Raw genomic sequence first — 20660 nt, forward strand, 5'->3', positions numbered from 1 at the left:
ATTGGAAAGTGTCTTAAAACTGCTGCTCTATGTGAGTCATAAAAGTTTATTTTGACTTCAGTGTCCCTTTAAGTTTGACAGCAAGTGTTCCACTTTGTATTTTCTGTAAGGAGAATTGACACTCTTCCGCAGGGCCCATCAAGCTATGCCTCAGGAAAGAGAGAACAATTTTGGATCAAAGCTAATGCAGCTAACAAGCACTACTTGAAAATTTGAATGATTTCTTTGAATTAATCAAATGTTTGCCTTACATGTCCGTTTAAAGGGACAGTCTACAATAGAATTGTTATTGTTTTAAAATAGATAATCCCTTTATTACCCATTCCCCAGTTTTGCATAACCAACACTGTTATATTAATATACTTTTTACCTTTGTGATTACCTTGTATCTAGGAACCTTCTTCCAGCCCAATGATCACATGACTGTGACTGTTTATTATCTATTGTCTTGCATTTAGCATTGTAATGTGCTAAATCTTAAATAACTCCCTGTGCCTGAGCACAGTGTTATCTATATGGCCCACGTGCACTTTCAATCTCTTTGTGTTGAAAAGGAATTTAAAAAGCATGTGATAAGAGGAAGCCCTCAAGGGGTAAGAAATTAGCATATGAGCCTGCCTATGTTTAGTTTCAACTAAGAATAGCAAGAGAAAAAAGCAAATTTAATGATAAAAGTAAATTGGAAAGTTGATTAAAATTGCATGTCCTATCTGAATAATGAAAGTTTAATTTTGACTAGACTGTCCCTTTAACTACAAAGCTCAGGCATCTTTTTAATTCTCTTGCAGAACAGCATTCAAATATTTCCTTATCTGCACCAACCTCCTTGAATGCCCCAGGACATATTAGCCTTTTTAGACCATTCCACAGATGCCTTTGAATACTATTTGCATCTATTTTTTTGTCAAGGGGGTGGTTTCCAGTACTGCTAAGCAATAAAAAGTTTGCAAACAAAATTACAATTTTAAATGCTTTTAAAATAATTATTTTTTGTGCAGATCTTTTGCAATACATCATACAGACTTACATAAAAAGACGTCCCTTTGTCCCTTTCAAGAAGCATTCTAATGCAAAATAACTGACATGCTCTAATTTATTAAAGCATTTAGTGTTTGCTTATTATGGGCTAAGTTTCCACAAAAGCGATATTTGCACTCCACTTAGTAATACCAGCGCATGCAAATGTGCGCTGGTATTACAAGTTAGGTGTAAAGCGTACGCCTTGCACGGAAGCTTTGCGCTCACACCTTCCATAGACTTCAATGGGAGTCTCATTCTCATGCCGTGAAACACTTCATGAGAACTAGCGCAGCAGATTGTAAATATATATGAATATATACATAAATATTTATGAAAGACAAAAACCAGAACAGGGCACCCCAATGGTGTGATAGTTTCCCAATACGTATCGTATAATTATAAAGGAAACATACTCACAAATTTGCAAGCACTAGATCAGTGCTGGACAGTTAGAAGTCGGCGAGCAGCAGATTTGTGATTCTCAGGCAATCAGCTAGATTCCTTTCAGCAGTCAGCGTGCAAAGTGCCTATACCTAAATCCTGGGGCTCGAATAGATTCACACATCTCAGACAAAGAGAAACATTTTGGATTTGGAAATTATGTACATTAGCTCAATTTGGGCTCAATGAGAATATAGATATGGCTGCTTTCAACAGCTGATAGGATAGAATCAGTTGGAGAACTTAAACATTCTCACATATTCTAACTCTGGCCCCAACATACACCTAGACCTTGATCTATATCTAGATACAGCATCACTCTTTTTTCTCTCCATCACTGTCTTTTTTTTTTTAAATCTTAATTTTCTTTTATATATTTATTTTTGGTACTTTTGCTTTATTTGTTTTTGGCTGCAGATATATTCATTATTTGTGCCATTCAATTGCATATAATATGTCATTTATTTGTTGTGCAATCTTTTAAACTTCTGATACTACGTTGCAGTTTCTGTTGCAGAGCAGAAGGGAATGCATAGTTTAATGAGAATGCGCATTTGACAAGCAGTTCAATACGTATATACGCTATAATAATTAAATGTAAAGTCTGATTTTAGACATTTATATTTGCGATGTATGTATACTGGAGTTTGTTAGCTGAAACAGACTGTCAAATTCTCTGATTTATATTGATCAATAACATTCCACTTGTGTAACTGCTATCACGCATGCGCCGACTTTGGAAGATTTGTCTAATGGCATTCTAAATGTGTGATATTTCATAGAAGCTGACATCCACCAACCATTTTAGTAGCGGGCAGTTGATAAAGGATTATGGACTGTACTTTTTGAGGTATCTGTACTCTTGTATCTGCATAGATATGTTTTGATGCACACCACGTATAGGATACTGAATTTGGGAAGTGTAGCATGGGACGCATGTTTGGGCATTTTTATGTTTTTTTATCTATGTTAAGGAGGGAGATTGGAGAAAGTTAGCGGGCGTTGTAGGGGGTTTACCTGGTTTTGGGATCACTACTACTTGCGCTTCTAGCATGGATTGGGGGAACGGGTTAGTGTCCGTTACTTCGTTGAATAATTGAGTGAGATAAGGGGATAGTTGAGAAGAGAAGGTGTGGTAGTACTTTCCAGTGAAACCGTCTGGCCCTGGGCTTTTCCCATTGTTAAGTGATTTTATGGCCGTGGTGAGTTCAATTTGGGTAATGGGTTTGTTAAGGGTGTTAAGTTGATCAGTTGTTATAGTGGGTAGATGTGCGCTGGAAATATAAGAGATCAGAGCTGGGGTAGGGCCTTGAGAGGGTGCACTTCTTTGAATATTATATAAGGTGGAATAGTAGTCATGAAAGGATTGTAGAATTTCTTTAGTAGTTTTTAGGGTGTGGGGACAATTAGGTGTTTGTAATTCGTTAATATAAGATTTCAATCTCTTTTTTTTCAAGGCTCTTGCTAATAACTTGCCTGACCTATTGCTTTCATAATAAAACATGCTGTTAGTTTTTGCGCGTAGTGTCTGGTATTCTATTTGTAGGAAACCGTCTAATGCTTGTTTAGCGTTTTGTAAGTCAGTCAGTATATCAGGGTTTGTAGGGGATTGTTTGTGGGCCAGATCCAGTCGGGCAAAGGTGTTTGATAGCTCATTATATTGCTGTCGATGTAATTTTTGGAAATGAGCCTTTAATTTAATTAATTCGCCCCTGAGCACGCACTTGTGTGCTTCCCATATTGTATATTTGTTTGCCGTTGAGGGGATATTCAATCTAAAATATTCTTCAATGGTGCTAGTAAGTTTCTTAATTGTGTCTGGATTGTTAAGAAGGGAGTTGTCTAGTTTCCACGTATATGATGTTAGTGGGGTGTTTGTCCATGATATGGTTAGTTTTACCGCTGAATGGTCTGACCATGATGTGGGGGAAATAACACATCTGTTGACTAAGGCTAGGGCAGGTTGATTGGTGAAAATGTAATCTATGCGACTATATGTTCTGTTAGGATGGGAGAAAAAGGTATAGTCTCGGGTGTCCTGGTGGATAAAACGCCAAGTGTCGTGGAGGTTAAGGTTTCTCAAACCTGTCCATAATACATTAGTGACTTTTTTTTGATATCGCTATTGTAGGATTGGAGCTATCCTTAGTAGGGTGAATGGGAACATTAAAATCCCCTGCAACAAAGATGGGTCCTTTTGCGATGTCTATAATGCGGTTAAATATTTGTTTAAAGAAAGGGGTTTGTTTTACATTTGGGGCGTAAATATTTACCAGGGTAATAGGTCTACCATAAAGTAGACCTACTAGGCCGAGAAAACGGCCCTCAGTGTCTCTAGAGGTTTGGATATGGGTGAAGGGGAGAGACTTATGCAGTAGAATACTGACTCCACCTCTTTTTGAGGTGTTGGAGCTGTGGTAGTGAGTGGTGAATGTTTTCCCAAAATATTTGGGCTCTTTGTTTTTTTTAAAATGGGTCTCTTGTAAGAATAAGATGTCTGCCTGTCTTTTTGAAAGGTCTGAAAGGGCTTTAGATCGTTTGTGGGGTGAGTTGAGTCCCTTAGCATTTTGTGTAAGAAGTGTTAGTTTACGAGTTTCATCGTTCTTATTTTTGGGCAACATAGTGTGTTTGTTGGGGTATGTTGTTTAATTGTGTGGATGAGGTCACATAGAGCACTTTACGTATATGTATCTTACAAATGTGTGGGCACATCTCTGCAGGAGAAAAACATTCATTTGACAGGTGATAACTTAAACAGTTTCTCATAACAAACATAATAACATTATTAACCATAAAAAACATTGACATATTAACCAAAAACAAAAAATCTCTCTGCCTATCATAGGTCATAACTGAGAGTAAGTTGGGGGCAGTACCATAAAGTGCCCTGAGAAGTTGACATTTTTTTTTTTTTTTTTTAAATTATATTGAATAAGAATCCTAGAGTGGGGAAGGTGAGGTAGATAAGTCGGAGGGGTGGGTAGGAAGGGGAAAGGATAGGTGGTAAGGGGGGAGAGGATGAGGTAGGCATGATGGAAAAGGAGTTGTCAGAATCTATCTTTGCTCTCATTCTGCTAATAGCAGAAGGTTCTAAATTGCTGAGTTACAAAAAGACTAGACTAAATGATGGTGACCTGTACTTGCCTTTCCCGAAGGGGCAACATTCGCCAAAATGTCCATCTATTTGTTTAGTATTACTGAGATAGGTGTAAAAGAGTTCACAAAGGTGAGTCTTCAGAGGAGGTCAAGCCGGTAGTGGGTTGCCTTCTTATGGTGGCTTCTTTTGCTTTGGCTTTCTTAGGAAGGGCTGTATGCCAAGACTCATTCGGATTGATTCGTCCCTTGGAGATTTGTGAGTTCTGTGGTTCAGGTAGTGATTCCATAGGTGGTTCAAGGCCAAGTGCTGTACAAAAAGTTTGAGTGTCCTCTGGAGTTTTGCAGATGACACGGGTGTTATTGCTGATGGTCCAAAGATGTGTTGGGAAGCCCCATCTGTAGGGGATTCTCTTATTTCTTAACATGGTAGTAAGAGGTGAAAATTCTTTCCTGCGTTGTAAGGTGCGGGTTGATAGGTCCTGGAAGAATTGTAAGACATTGCCTCTAAATCTTACAGGCTGAGTTTTGCGGGATTGTCGTAAGAGCATTTCTTTTTCTTGAAAGTTCTTTAAACGGATCACGATATCTCGTGGCGGAGCTGAGTCAGGAGGTTTTGGTCTCAAAGTTCTATGAGCTCTGACCCATAGGATATCCTCAGTATAGGAAAATTCTTTCAGATGTCGAAATAGATCTTGCAAATAAACTGGGAAATCCCTGGGCAAGACTGACTCTGGCACTCCTCTGATACGCATATTTTTGCGCCTGCTTCGATTCTCGAGGTCGTCGAGCTTATCTTGAAGAGAAAGTATGGTCTCCTGTTGAGAGGTTACTTGGTCAGTTAGTTGCTGTACATCCTCTTTAATAGTTTCTTGGTTACTTTCAAGAGATTCAACTTGGAAACCTAAGGTGTGAATGTCCTGCTTTAATTCGGCCAGCTCTTCTCTAATACAGGAACGGACTATGTCCGCAATGTCCTTTTTCGATGGTAAATTTTGCAAAAATGAAGGAGAGAGTTGGCATTCAGCTGGTAAAGTTCTGTTTGATTGAGATTCCTGTGACAGGGTTTGAGGGGTTTTGTCACCAGTTTTTTGGGAAGCAGGAGAGGTATTCATTGTGTCTGAACTATGCAAAAAAGAGGACATAAGGCTTGATTTCCCTGTAAGAGATTTTGACATTTTGTCATGTTTGACATTGCGTTTAGCCGTCATGTTGGGCCAGAGATACTCGTGGCGTAACTCGTGATTCTCCTGCGCCAAGATTGTCTTATGTCAAGAAACACTTATGAGGTATATGGAGGTGTTAGAACAAGTCCTCAAAACAGGCAAAAGGATCTTGTAATCACTGCCAATAAATAAAAGATGCACAGCGGTGGTGTATTGCGGCTGGATGGGTTAAAGTCTGTACTAGAATGTACTAGAATCACGGCAACAAATGTGTGGTTTTATCTCCAGGCTAAGTTTGAAAGTCAGGTATTGAATGTTGCTGAGGATTTATGTTTCAAAAGAGCTGCAGAGTCAGCAGAGTCAGTGGTTAAAAGCAGCAAAACTGTTATTTATTTCCTCTTTTGCACAAAGGGGTATTTGGAGTATTTGAGTTGCAGACCCTGTTTCAGTAATTAGGCATGAAAGTTAGGTTAGAGTGCGCAGCTAGTCTGTGTCTGTAGCTGGTCCTGTAGTAGGCCTAATCCCCAGGCTCAGTATGTTGCAGAGGCCTGCAGAGGTCATGCAGGTGTTAATTATATATTGTGGCCAGATTACAGTTAGGGAATGTGCTTGTCTCAGTGTGGGTAGGCTGATTTAGTAGGGTTTATAAAAAGTTCTTACCCTGGAGAAAGCGGAGTTCCGGAGTTCCGGAGTAGGCCCAATCCCCGGGCTAAATTTATTTTCCGGTCCGACTCGAAAATCGGGTGCTGTTTTTCAGTCTTGGGGCCCTTCGTTTTAGATTGTGGGCCTTCCTAGGAGCTTGGTTGTGGCCCCTGATGACCAGCAAAGGGGTACATTTGTTGCCTGATGTCAGATGTGGCCTGAATTCGGCCCGGAGTGCTGGGTGTCTCTGGTCCAGGGGGAGATGAAAGGATTATCCCTCAGAGTTGTAGCTACAGGTTTTAGAGGTGCTGGGGAATGTTGTAGGAGAGTTTAGGGGCAAGGATGGTGAGGATTCATAATGATATAAGGGCCTTTACAGCGGAGCTCCGGAGTTATGCTGCCATCTCTGCAGCTGCCGGCTCCGCCCCCCCCATTTTTATGTTTTTTTAACACTATTTGCCAGCAATTGGATGTTTGGTTTTGACTGGACCATCCCAGACAAAGTTATTTTGTTTTACTTATTTGTCATTCTGAGCTATATTTTAAACCTTTGGAATCCAACACTTGCGTTTGAAGTGCTTACTTCTATTTGGGCTACCTACAATTTATCAAACTTCTGCACTTTCCACGCTGACTGATGAAAGGACTCTAGCTGATTGCCTGAGAATCACAAGTCTGCTGGCCAACTTCTAACTGTCCAGCCTGTCTATACAGCACTGATCTAGTGCTTGCAAATTTGTGAGTACGTTTCCTTTATAATCATATCATACGTATTGTGAAGATATCACACCATCGGGGTGCCCTGTTCTGGTTTTTGTCTTTCAGTTTGGAACTCACGCATACACAAATGTTTATTTGAAGAAGAAACTGCCCTTACCACGACTGACCTACATACAGTGTCAACAACAAAGTGGACTAATTAATAACATTTGTAGATTTTTTGTTGCACATTATTATTTATTGTGTGGTGCTTTTAGCATGTTTTAGTTTTTTATATATATATTTATGTGTTTATATGTGTATATACACATATTAACACATAAATATATATGTATATAAGCATATACATATATATATTTACAGGGAACACACAGTTCCCATAGACCGCTATGTAAAGGCACTTTTGAGTGCCGTTTCACTGCCAAAGAAAGGGATGTGATTGAGATTGAGTATTAAAGGGACAGTCTATTCCAGAATTTTTATTTTTTAAAGATAGATCATCCCTTTATTACCCATTCCCCAGTTTTGCATAACCAACACAGTTATATTAATATACTTTTTGCCTGTGTGATGACATTGTATATAAGCTACTTCAGACTGTCCCCCTTATTTCAGTTCTTTTGAAAGACTTGCAGTTTAGCCAATCAGTGCTGACTCCTAGGCAACTCCATGGGCATAAACACGTTATCTATATGGCACACATATGGCATAAACTAACGCCATCTAGCTGTAAACAACTGTCAAAATCCCCTGAGGTAAGAGGCGGCCTTCAAGGGCTTTGAAATCAGCATATGAGCCTACCTAGGTTTAGCTTTCAACAAAGAATACCAAGAGAACAAAGCAAATTTTATGATAAAAGTAAATTGGAAAGTTGTTTAAAATTGCATGCCCTATCTCAATCATGAAAGTTTAAAGGGCCATAATACCCAAATGTTTAAACACTTGAAAGTGATGCAGCATAGCTGTAAAAAGCTGATTAGAAAATATCACCTGCACATCTCTATGTAAAAAAGAAAGATATTTTACCTCAAAAGTTCCTCAGTAGCCACCTCCCATTGTAAAGGATTTCTAAGCAGCATTTTAGTGTGTTTGTCCTGGGACATCTGAAGGGACTAGCATCGTGCACTCTCATATTATTTCACCAATCAGGTAAAGGAAGCTTACTATGAAATCTCATGAGAGTTAAGTCAAATCTCATGAGATCACAGTAAGAGTTCATGACCTCAGCACTGCTGATGCTGATTGGCTGCTGTTCATTTCTTCATTTTTTTTAATTTTTTTACCTGCAGCTGGGAGCAGTTGAGTATAACTTTTACACAGAACTTACTCTGCTGAGCTGAGGAAATTGTGAGGTAAAATCTCTTCCTTTTTTACATAGAGATGCTCAGGTGATATTTTCCTGTCAGCTTTTTACAGTTATACTGCATCAGTTTCAAGTGATTTAGCATATGAGTAGTATGTCCCTTTAATTTTGACTGTCCCTTTTATAGGGGGTTTTAAAAGATGAAAAATAGGCATCATGTATCAGCCAGTTCCATTGTGAGCACCCCCGGGGAAGGAGAAGGCCAGCAACGGCAGACATGGGTTTGTATTTGTGAGCACTCCTGTTATCTTTGTCACTGGCTCTACCTCGTCTCTACCATGCATCTTACTTATAGTTGAGATCTGCTCCAATACTCTTTATTAGCGTATAGACGTACTAATTGCCTAGGAGATTCTCTGATGCCAACAAGTAAATCAAAAGTTCAACTATATCAGTTCTCTAGTACAAAGTAGATGAAAGCTAGTTCTTGAGAGACAATATAATACAGAGGCAAGTTGCCAGACAACATCTGCTTGTCAGTACGTATGTCAGTTCTTATATCACTGTATATGCCCCTCCTTACTTATAAAATACAACCTTTCACTTTCCCTAAAGAGTAATGATATGCTAAAGTCTTTGCACTAAAATATGCCAAACAAGGCTCAACAAAACAACATATCACTTGGAAAGGCTTCTCTCATTGAAGATAAAGCTTTCACAGAAAACAACATATACGAAATGGAAACTGATTGTTGTGGGGCTTAGTAGCAAATGTAAAAATAATCATTTAAATACATTAGTAAAATACATTGCAGGTAATATATTTGCAACATGCAAAGTGGTTACTCACCAAGTCTCAGAAATGTTGCAGACACCTCAGCCATACGTCCTACTGCAGGAGATGATATTCCGTGCTCTGGCTTGCTCCATCCCAAGCCTGCACGCTGAAGCCGAGATTGTATAAAGTCTCTACACAAAGCCTTTCCCTGGGAAACCAGCTCTTTATCTGTGGGAGATCTGTCAAAGGCTTCAAAAACTTCTGCAGCAAATACAGATGACCGACGTAGCATCTCCATCCTTACAAGAGCTGTACGGCTGCCTCAAATATCCCAAGTGGCATCCATTTACAGGCAGCAATTATATTATAAGGCAAAGGAGAATAGTGTTTTGTATTGTCAAACTCCAGTATACTGCAAATTAAAAACAGAACAGAACTTACAAGTTGTACGCAGAGTGTTAATAAACAAACTCAAAATTAAATCTTGCATAAAACATTTTATTATTTGTAGAATAAAAATCCATTATTCATTTTGTCTACTTTTCCTGTAATTTAACTCTAAAATGAATGATTTTTCCACTGTTACCAGAAAAGCTTAAAGGGACAGTACACTGTAAAATTGTTTTTCCATTAATGTATTTTAAATGACTTGTTATACCAACTGCAGAGTATAAAATATTTGAGAAATTCCATTTTCATGCTTATTTGTGTATATGAAGTAGCTGATTTTGTGCTTTGAAACCACAGCCTATTACAATGGGTTGAACTTAAAGGTGATATCAGATCTCATTATGTTCTAAGTTTGTGTACACAGACTTGCTTCCTTATCTTTTATTTGGCTGGAACACCAAAGCTCAATACATAGAGAGAACAATGGAAAATGATCATTTTATTACTTAACTATCCTGCATCCCACTGAGAGTGTAATCTCATCTGCTGGCTGTGTATACTTAGGCTATTCAATAGCCTATACTCCAGTATTAATTTGTTCAGTGTAGGTGGCGATACCACACGCTAAATCAGCTATTTCAAATGCTGAAATAGGAGTAAAGGAGCTACTTGTAACCAATTTAATACACTCTAGCAGGTTAAAAGGATCATTGGGAATAATTTAAAGGGGAGACATTTTTTGGGTGAACTGTCCCTTTAAGTGAATCCTGCAGGATTCTGAACTTTTACCCTGAAACATTCTACATAGTTATTTGTGTGTATGTATATATATATATATATATATATATATATATATATAAGTATGTGTATCTATGTATGTGCGTACATGTATGATTGTGTGTTTATGTGTGTGTATATATATATATATATATATATATATACACACACATGTGTATGTATGTATGTGTGTGTATGTATATATATATATATATGTGTGAGTGTATGTATGTATGTATGTACAGTATATCTATATGTGTCTGTGTATGTATGTGTGTGTATGCATGTATGTGTATATGTGTATTTGCGTATGTATGTGTATGTATATATGTGTGTATGTACTGTATATGTGTATTTGCATATGTGTGTATGTATGTATATGTGTGTGTGTATGTACATGTATGTATGTAAGTGTGTGTGTATGCAAGTGAGTGTTCATGCATGTATGTACAGTATGTCTAAATGTATATGTGTGTATGCATGTATGTGTATATGTGTATTTGCGTGTGTATGTATATGTATATATGTATGTGTATGTAATTTATATTTGTAATTGCATATGTGTGTATGTATATGTGTGTGTATGCATGTATGTATGTGTGTGTATATGTACTGTATATGTGTATTTGTATGTGTGTGTATGTATGTATGTATGCATATGTGTATGCATGTATGTATATGTGTGTATATATGTGTATGTATTTAAATGTTAATGTGTATGTATGTATATGTGAATGTGCATGTGTATGTATGTGTGTGTATGTACGTACTGTATATGTGTATGTGTGTGTTTATGTATGTATGTATATGTGTGTGTATGTGTATGTATGTATATGTGTATGCATTTATATGTTAATGTGTGTGTATGTATGTATGTATGTATATGTGTATGTATTTATATGTTAATGTGTGTGTATGTATGTATGTATGTATATGTGTATGTATTTATATGTTAATGTGTGTGTATGTATGTATGTATGTATATGTGAATGTGTGTGTATTTGTATGTAAGACAGAGAAAGACAGAGACAGATAATTATCACAATAGTGGTTTAACCAAATACTTTTTCAGATATTTTTTCAAGCATTTGGTGAACAGTTGCACGCAGTTCAGATTAACTTTGAAACATAACATCACCCTCAGGGTTGTTCTAAAAGCATGAAATGTACTGGAGAGAAATCCCTTTGTGACTGAAATCCTTGCAATGTTTCCCTTGTGCATATTTTCTCTTCCCGCATTGCAGGCTGAATATCCAATGAACCCGGGCTGTGTTGTTTGCTATTTTCTAATTGGGGCAAATAAACTAAGATGTTAGGAAAACAAAACAATGAAACCTTAATCAGTTGTGTCAGTTCTAGAACAAATGAACATTCGTTCTAACTACACAATGAAGCACAGTGCATAACCAAAAACATAATGTATACTGATATCATTTTACAAATATTTTGTGTCTTGTATTTGGTTCTTGTTTGGGTTCTTTTGCTTCTCCAAGTATTATTTTAGAGATCATATCAAGACTCTTGGGTCATATATTTTTGATCCAAATGACAGTATGCCAAAAGGCATCATTATTTTATTACTCTAATGTGAGGCTATGCAGAGCTATTTTTGGACTATCAGTGTTCTGGGAAAATTCTTAAAACGTTGTTTATTTAAATACTGGCAATGCTGTGCCAAAATTGTAGTGTGTGTTCCCTTTTATCTGTCTGGCTGCTTTTTAGAGCAAAGTAAAATAAATATACATAAATAGGAGAATTAAAGGGACAGTCTAGACCCAATACTTTTATTACTTATTGTTACATACCAGACAAACATCTTGCAACGGGTTCCACATCTGTAAGCTTGTAAAAAGTACATGAAACTTTTAAATAATTGTTTGTTAGTAGCCGAAAATGGCCACCAAGCTCCACCCACAGCTTTCTTCTTGTCCACTTAGCTGTTTTCTTGTATGACAGTTTAGCAGTGCACGTTTCATATTTTTAAGTTAGCGGTTTCAAATTGCACATGCACAAATCAGCATGTTAGAGTAGGAAAACTTATTTAAGAGTGGATTGTGATTGGAGAAACTTAACATACCAAAATATACATTCAACAGATGGGTGGAGCTTGACGGCAAACAGCCTAACAAACGATGAATATTTAAATGTTTCATGAACTTCTTACAAGCTTTAAGATGTGGGACCAATTGCTGGGTGTTTCTCTGATATGTAACAATAAGATCAAAATAATGTATTCAGTCCAGACTGTCCCTTTATATTATATTTTCATCGTTACATTTCCCTTTGTATTTATTAAATTTTAGCTTGGTAAAATTTGTAGGACTGTAATACAAATTTGTCAACATACATAAAATGTGTAAATTTGAATCTGATATTTACAAAATTCAGTACTGTACAGATGTGCTTTTGGAATATCATATAAACAAATTAGTTTTGTTGAAAAAAAAATGATTAAAAGGGTCATTATAGTCAAAAAATGACATGTTCTACTCAATTGGAGAATGTTATTTTAAGACTGACTATCAACCCTAGACTACTGGTGTGTTCAACCCCCGCAAAGGTGTTAAACACATAGTAAAAATACCACTTGGGACTCACAAAGTACTGCTGTTTTCAATAGGAATACACCACTGATTCAATTAGCAGTACTAGTTGCAAGACTCAGATGTGGAACTAGCGCTGCTGATCTGATTCGAGCATGTCATTTATTTTACTATAATGGCCCTTTAAATTATTACAATTATAGAATACAGGTATCCAAACTACTTCTGAATATAAAACATAACTCATTACAGTAAAGAACAAAACAAATTAGATAATAGAAGTAAATTGGAAAGTTATTTAAAATCACATACTCTATCTGAATCATGAAAGAAAATAAATGGGCTTTGTGTCCCTTTAATATAAAAGTCTGGATTTTTTAATAATTTTGGATTTGGGGATTTGTGCCAGTACTTCGATTTCATAAATACTATAGGTGAGGTTATTACCTTTAAACACTGCAAGGGAAGTTGTGTAGATCTTTATATATTGTGTATCATAATATTATTGATTATGAAACTTACCGGCTGGCTATGACATATGGATGTCTATCTTAGGACAGCTGTGTCCACAAAGTTTACATGGATCTAGCAGTTGATTTGAAGATTTGTTTGTGATTTTTCCAATTTCCAATGTAAATAATTAATTTTCTATGAAGCATTACAAGGTAATATAGACTATGGGTTAGATTACAAGTGGAGAGCAATTGAGTGCAGGGTGTATTATCTTTTGCGTAACCTTGGTATTACGAGTGGATGTTAAAGATTTTAACCAAAGCTTGTTAACGCGGCTGAAACTTTTTAGTGCACCCTATACTTTTAATGAATAGTGCAGACAGCACTAAGTTGCATTCTCACTGCGCTCGTATTACAAGTGGTGAGTTATGTGTTGTACTCAAGTGCGATCCAAAATTTAGCACCTCTTAAAACCTGAAGAAAATCATTATTATTATTATTATTAATAGTATAGAACAGAACTAAGAATTAATTTTTACTTAGAAGCGCCACTGATTACGCTGGCTTGAGTGATATTAACATACAATATTGATAACATTTTTTCACTCCACTTGTAATCTAGACCTAATTGAACAGATTATGTAAAAACATTTTTTTAACCAATTTAAAGCAGTTAGTAGCAGTTTTGCCTTTTTCATTTTTAAGGAAACTATAATATTTTAACTTAATATTAGGACTGGCTGACATTCGCAGTTCTTTTGTTAGGCTTTGTCTTTGTTCAAATTCAGTCATTACCAATAGTATTGAGTCAATTAAAAGGAAGGTACAGATGTGTTTTGGAAAAATATTTTCTGCATCCCAATAATGGTACTGAGTAAAAAAAAAAAAAAAAAAAAAAAAGGTATTCAGAGGGATAATATTAGAACAATTAGTGTACAATAATACATGCAAGCACAGAATTCATTATATTTAGTACATGCATAATTAGATCATACTGAAAAAAATTAACAGAAAACGCATCTCACTATATGATAACACAGCCTTACAAGTATAGCCACAGTATAAAACTATAAAGCATTACTGAAAAGGGATAGTCAAGTCAAAATTAAACTTTAATGATTCAGATAGGGCATGTAATTCTAAACAACTTTCCAATTTACTTTTATCATAAAATTTGCTTTGTTCTTTTGGTATTCTTTGTTGAAAGCTAAACCTAGCTAAACCTTATCTCAGTGCATTTTAACAGTTTTCACAGCTAGACAGCACTAGTTCATGTGTGCCGTAAAGATAACATTGTGGTCACTCCAGCAGTGGAATTATTTATGAGTCAGCAATGACTGGCTAAAGTCTATCAAAAGAACTGAATTAAGGGGTCAGTCTGCAGAGGCTTATATACAAGGTAATCACAGGAGGTAAAAAAGTATATTAAAGGGACAGTTCACCCAAAAACTTTCTCCCCTTTAAATTATTCCCAATGATCCTTTTTACCTGCTAAAGTGTATTAAATTGGTTGCAAGTGGCTCCTTTACTCCTATTTCAGCATTTGAAATAGCTGATTTAGCATGTGGTTTCCCAACCTATACTGAAAGTTTTGATACTGGCGTATACGCTATTGACAAGCCTAAGTAAATACAGCCAGCAGAAGAGATTACACCCTCAGTGGGGGGCATGATAGTTAAGTAATAAAATGATAATTTTCCATTGTTCTCTCTATGTATTGAGCTTTGGTGTTCCAGACAAATATAAGATAAGGAAGCAAGTCTGTTTACATAAAAGTGATAACATAATGAGATCTGATATTACCTGAAGCTCAACCCATTGTAATAGGCTGTGGTTTCAAAGCACAAAACCAGCTACTTAAGATACACAAATAAACCTGAAAATGCAATTTCTCAAATATTTTATACTCTGCAGTTGGTATAACAAGTAATTTAAAATACATTTATGGAAAAACAATTTTACAGTGTACTGTCCCTTTAATGTAACAGTGTTGGTTATGCAAAACTGGGGAATAGGTAATAAAGGGATTATCTATCTTTTTAAACAGTAAAAAATACAAGTGAATGCATTCTTGAGCTTTTGAAGGCAAATAAAAGCAGGCATTTGCAATTAATTGAGTGCACTAGGTGTCTGCAAAAAAACACAGCATTATCCTAGAATACATCCCTGTAAATACATAGATAAAAGAGAACAAAACAACATTATCAAGCACGCTTTCTATTTTAATGATATAACAAGAAGTTATGTATTTATGTAAAATCTGCAATTGAGTGTTAACATAATTATGTATATTTTAGAAGTGAACATGTGGTTTGAAAACAGAAATTCATATTTAAAAGAATTAAGTATTTGGACCATAACACTCCCAAAAATAAAATAATGTTTTTTTCACACTTGGTATTTGTTTAAAATGCCAAGTGTGAAAGAGGAAAGGTGGTCAGGTAGTATCTCAATCACATGCTAACCTATAGATGATGAGTTATTAGCTACAGTAGGTGGTAGTCATGGTATTTCATAAAGTCCTGGAAAAGCTTTACATAGTAACATCCAGATTGGCTCTAGACGCATTAATAGCAAAATAAACTAGAGACTATTCAGCAGGGGCGTGTTAATGGAGAGGCCAACAAGGCCGGTGCCTAGGGCGGCAGATTTTGTGGGGCGGCACTTGTCCACACCACAGTGACACACACGCTGCTTTGAAAAAAAATTTTTTTTAACTTTGAGCGGGCGTTCACGCCGGCAACGGAGGTAAGACTGAGTAGTCAGTCACAGAATATCAGGCCGGCGGCAGTGCAACACCAGAGAGATGGGGAACGGGAAAGTAAGGTATGCCAAGGCTGGAGTGGAGGTCCTTTGGGGGGGCGGGCGGCACATGTCCACACCACAGTGACACGCTGCTTTGGGGAAAACATTTTTTTTAACTTTGAGCGTGCTTTCACGGCAGCAACGGCGGCAGTGCAACACCAGAGAGATGGGGAACGGGAGGCCCTTTTTACTAGTGATCATGATTCATGCGAGGAAAGGCTCCATCAAGGGAGGAGTGTGTTTAACTGTGTTACACTACTAGTGTCACAGCACTGTCAGGCTGTCAGCGCATTCTCAGACACTTGATAGCGCGGCTCACTGCAGACTCGTCTCAGGCATTTCCTCTCTGTTCTTCTGCTCACAGGTCTTTCTGATGTTTTTACCGCAGTGCTGTGAGCAGAAGAACAGAGAGGAAAATGACAGAGTCTGCAGTGAGCCGCGCTATCAATTGTCTGAGAATGCGCTGACAGCCTGACAGTGACAGGTCTTAAACACTTTGCTCATTGCTGGTAGCAGTCATTGATGTAAATGGGCCGGGTACTGAAGCTGGCTGGATGCGTGACTGTGACAGATTCCAATGTGCAGTGGCAGTGCGGACCTCCGACCGGTACTTAACAAACTGTTGGCTCAGCTGGCCTCCTTGCCTGCCTGCTCTCTTCATGGTACAACATTCCTCATTACTGGGTCTTTAAACTTTTATAAAATCTTTCAGAGTGTGCAACGCCGAGAGGTGCCGAAGCAGCTGTTACAGATGACATCAACACCGTTTGGCCCTGCACACTCTGAAAGATTTAATAAAAGTTTAAAGACCCAGTAATGAGGAATGTTGTACCATGAAGAGAGCAGGCAGGGAAAGAGTCCAGTATCATTGAATGTTATTCATGTGCAGAATAGTATGGTTTGCTATATAAACATAGCATGAAACTGTTTTAAAACATTACAACTGAAAATGTAATTCCATTAGGGTGGCCAGTTAGTGGGGGTGAGTGGGAGATGAAGAGCGGTTTGCAGGCAGAGATTTGGGGGAAGTGTGGGATTTTTGCAAATAAGGATCAAAAGACTAAAATAAGCCAAATATATTATAGGGAAGAAGATTTGAAAAGCAATGTCATATAGAAGGCCTCTCAAAAGTGCTATGTTAGAGATCAGTTGGCTAATCACTAATGCTTTATACAGCATGGAAAAAGAAGCAATAAAACTACATGCTTTGGATATTGATATGGACTGTCATAAAATAGTAAAAAAAAAAAAAACATATGTCATTGTTGTTGTATTTTAGTTATAAAGATTTCCTTTGAAATTATAGAAATCAATTCAGTACCAGAACAGAAATCTAATGCATATCTTGCTAAAAACTTTATTCATAAGCTCAAACTTTATTTAAAAATCAATCCAAATATTATTTATATATTTACCTCTGCTATGGGGTACATAACTTCAGAGCCGTTAAATGTGTTACTATGGGCTCTTAAGGGTTTTATACAATATACAAACTAAAATAGAGTGTGTGGGCTGAATCTTTTTGACAAATGTTATGCTTTATTGCTCCTGTAAAGGAGAAGAAAGCTGTCAATACACACCAGTTGTTTTGCACTTTTCGGGTGCGTGCTCATCGAATGTGGTGTGTGCGTGTGAGCTGGGGCTTTATATACATATCTATTGTTCATGAGTATTTCAAACACATTATTATCAAGTTCAGAAATTCCACAAGACCCACAAAATGTTTCATAAATGTATTAAACATTTCTTTATTGTCAACATAAATTTACAATCTTGAAAATGCACATATTAATGATAAACCAATAATTTATTGATGCTGCATTAACCCCTTAAGGACCAGCGACGTACCCTGTATGTCGCTGGCCTTTTTTTGGGACTTGATTGTTTTATAGCGTGGTCTTGCCACCAGAGTTGAGACTGCTTTATTCCACAAAGCCTGCTGGAGGGAGGGAATTAATAGCGTGTTCTTGCTAGACTTGTGCTATTATGTCCTGAAAAAACCCTTAACGACCAGTGACATACAGGGTGCATTGTGGTCATTAAGGGGTTAATAACACTTTAAGTAATTGCAATTCTAATCTATGCTGTGCTGATGTTGGCTGTGTGTGGGGGGGAGAGTGGCTGTGTGTGTGTGTGTGTGTGGGAAAGGGGATGTGTGTGTGTGTGTGAGTGTGAGGGAGAGGGGTTGTGTGTTTATATATATATATATATATATATATATATATATATATATATATATATATATATATATATATATATATATATATATATATATATATATTCAAATTACACCATGACCAAAAAAATATTATGGCCGAAAAACAGCCTAAAACTTAGGGGGGGGGGGTAGGGGGGGCAGCAGAATTTTAAGTGCCTAGGGCAGCACAAAACCTAAATACGCCACTGCTATTCAGTAAGGGGCTACTGAAATGGTGCATGGTCTTTGTCAGGCACAGTGACAGCAGAGACAAAGCCGTGAAGGAAACTTTCACTTAATGTGATTTATTATCAACCAGAGAGGTTGAATACTTTACACTAAAATGACTAATATCGTTTTTCTTTAACAAAAAGAATAAACCAAATAAATGTCTGATCATTTTATACATAGCTGGCAAGGATCGTCTGTATTATTAATGACTACACATCAGAGTTTGACCAAAATAAAAAGATTAAAAACAAACTGCCGTCTATTGATTTATTTCATCCGAAGCAAATAAATGAAATCGGTACATGGAATTTGTGCTGCACTTGGAACCTGTTGCTACACTTTATGATCATCAATATTCTTTCACAAAACCGTCACAAATGTGCTTAGTGAAATGACACAGCTTCAATGCATGTATAATGTGATTCGTACAGATGCTACTTTATGAGGCATAACAGATTATAATAAGTGTGTAATAAGAACACTTACAACGGGACATCTTCTGAATTGTACTATTTGCATCTAATACTCACCAAGAATACGTCTGCACAAGATAATGATGTCAAAATCGCATTCAGTGTATTTATCAAGTTCCGGCTGCAGCAGAGCGAGTGATGCTCGTGTTTCTGCTTGAGTCCCCTGCTAGACAGCTACCTGTCTAGTTACTCCTCCAGCAGCTCCCCAGTGAGTGACTGAGCTCATGTTCTGGCTGCAGTGAGTACTACCAGAAGCTGAGGCAGGCTCAGGGAGGGAGGAGATGGGAGGGAACTAGCTGCCTTTATCCTTCTAAGGAAAACAGAAGAATGCAGCGGAGGAGGGAACAACAAGCCTGTAATCAGTGCGCTCTGCTACTTTACATACCTCAACTGATGCTTCATGTGTGCTGCATGCTGATAGCCCTTCCTTTGCCCTTGATTCGGTGTAGATTATACAGCTTTCCAATATTTTCAGTAACACCTTCAATAAAGAATATTATGTGGTATATATTTGATTAAAAAAAAAACAACACATATACAATTGGTGAAATACAGATTAAAAAATGAGAAAGGATTAATATAATTTTTCTTAACAAAAAATAATAGACTGCTTTTAAGATTGTTGTCTTTGATGGTCTTTGATATATTAAATACACTTTAAAACTGTTCCAAAATAATGATTTTACAGAGTAACGATTCTCATTTGGATAATGTATAACAGCCCCTGTTAAAAGCCAGAATATTAAAAAATAATTAAAATAAAAAACAAACCAACATAAAATACATCTAGGAAAATTAATTCTTTACACTTTGCACAAAATGGCACCTCATTTTATATATGCACCCAGATATGCCATTTATCTGGACACCTGCAGATTTTTATTTGTTCTCAATCTCTAATGTTGGACTGGCCACAGGCCACATAAGGGTATAATCACACTTATGCTAAGGATAATGCCTCAAAATAAAATTAGATTATAATCACATTTTTTAATTAAAAATTACATGGAATATTAGTAACTATTAATAAATGTAACTGAATTGCATATACAACTCCTTAATGAGAAGCGTGGAACTGTTTTTACAATAATAAATTACTGATGCCTGTTTTCTGCTCTGTGGTACTTAGGGACACAAAACACCTATGAAAAACCATATGTGGCCCCTGTAACCCATCTTTTTAAATCAGGGATTTTATATCACATGTTTATATTGTCAGGAGGGTGATACAGGTTTCTTTAAAATTGCCAGACCTCCCTCCTCCAGATATGACCAATGGTGTAAGATGTCTTTGTGTCTGTAGTGCAATCACCTTACAGTTGTATAGACAAAATAATAATCATCTGCCCCATGTAAGTGCTTATATGGGAACACTAGGCAGGGGCGAAACTACCATTGGTGCAGCAGGTGCAATGGCACCAGGGCCCAAGTGCTGGAGTGGGCCTATAGCAACGAGTCTATACATAGGCTTGTGCAGAATGTGCGGCGTCTTTTATTAGTACAGTTTGCCTGTCTGACTATCTGTTTTCTCTATCTTTTTATTGATCTATCTATTCTCAAAACCATTATACATAGCAGCATGTACTATTGCTTACTAGTGGGATACCTTTGGGGGGCCAAAAACATTT

The 20660-nt window shown here is 37.0% G+C and overlaps 1 protein-coding gene across 1 annotated transcript in view; it reads right to left on the reverse strand.

Annotated features, from left to right (window-relative positions):
* The window catches only part of BOK (BCL2 family apoptosis regulator BOK), a 63881-nt gene extending 44634 nt beyond the window's left edge, over positions 1-19247 (reverse strand). Inside the window, exons 1-2 of the mRNA XM_053709893.1 lie at positions 19090-19247; positions 9236-9575 (exon numbers count right to left, since the gene is read on the reverse strand). Of these exons, the coding sequence (XP_053565868.1) occupies positions 9236-9461 (226 nt within the window). The 5' untranslated portion in view covers positions 9462-9575; positions 19090-19247. The remainder of the gene's footprint in view (positions 1-9235; positions 9576-19089) is intronic.
* Positions 19248-20660: the final 1413 nt, after the last annotated feature.

This window comes from Bombina bombina, chromosome 4 (assembly GCF_027579735.1).
Source record: "Bombina bombina isolate aBomBom1 chromosome 4, aBomBom1.pri, whole genome shotgun sequence".
In the NCBI taxonomy this organism is placed as follows: domain Eukaryota; kingdom Metazoa; phylum Chordata; class Amphibia; order Anura; family Bombinatoridae; genus Bombina; species Bombina bombina.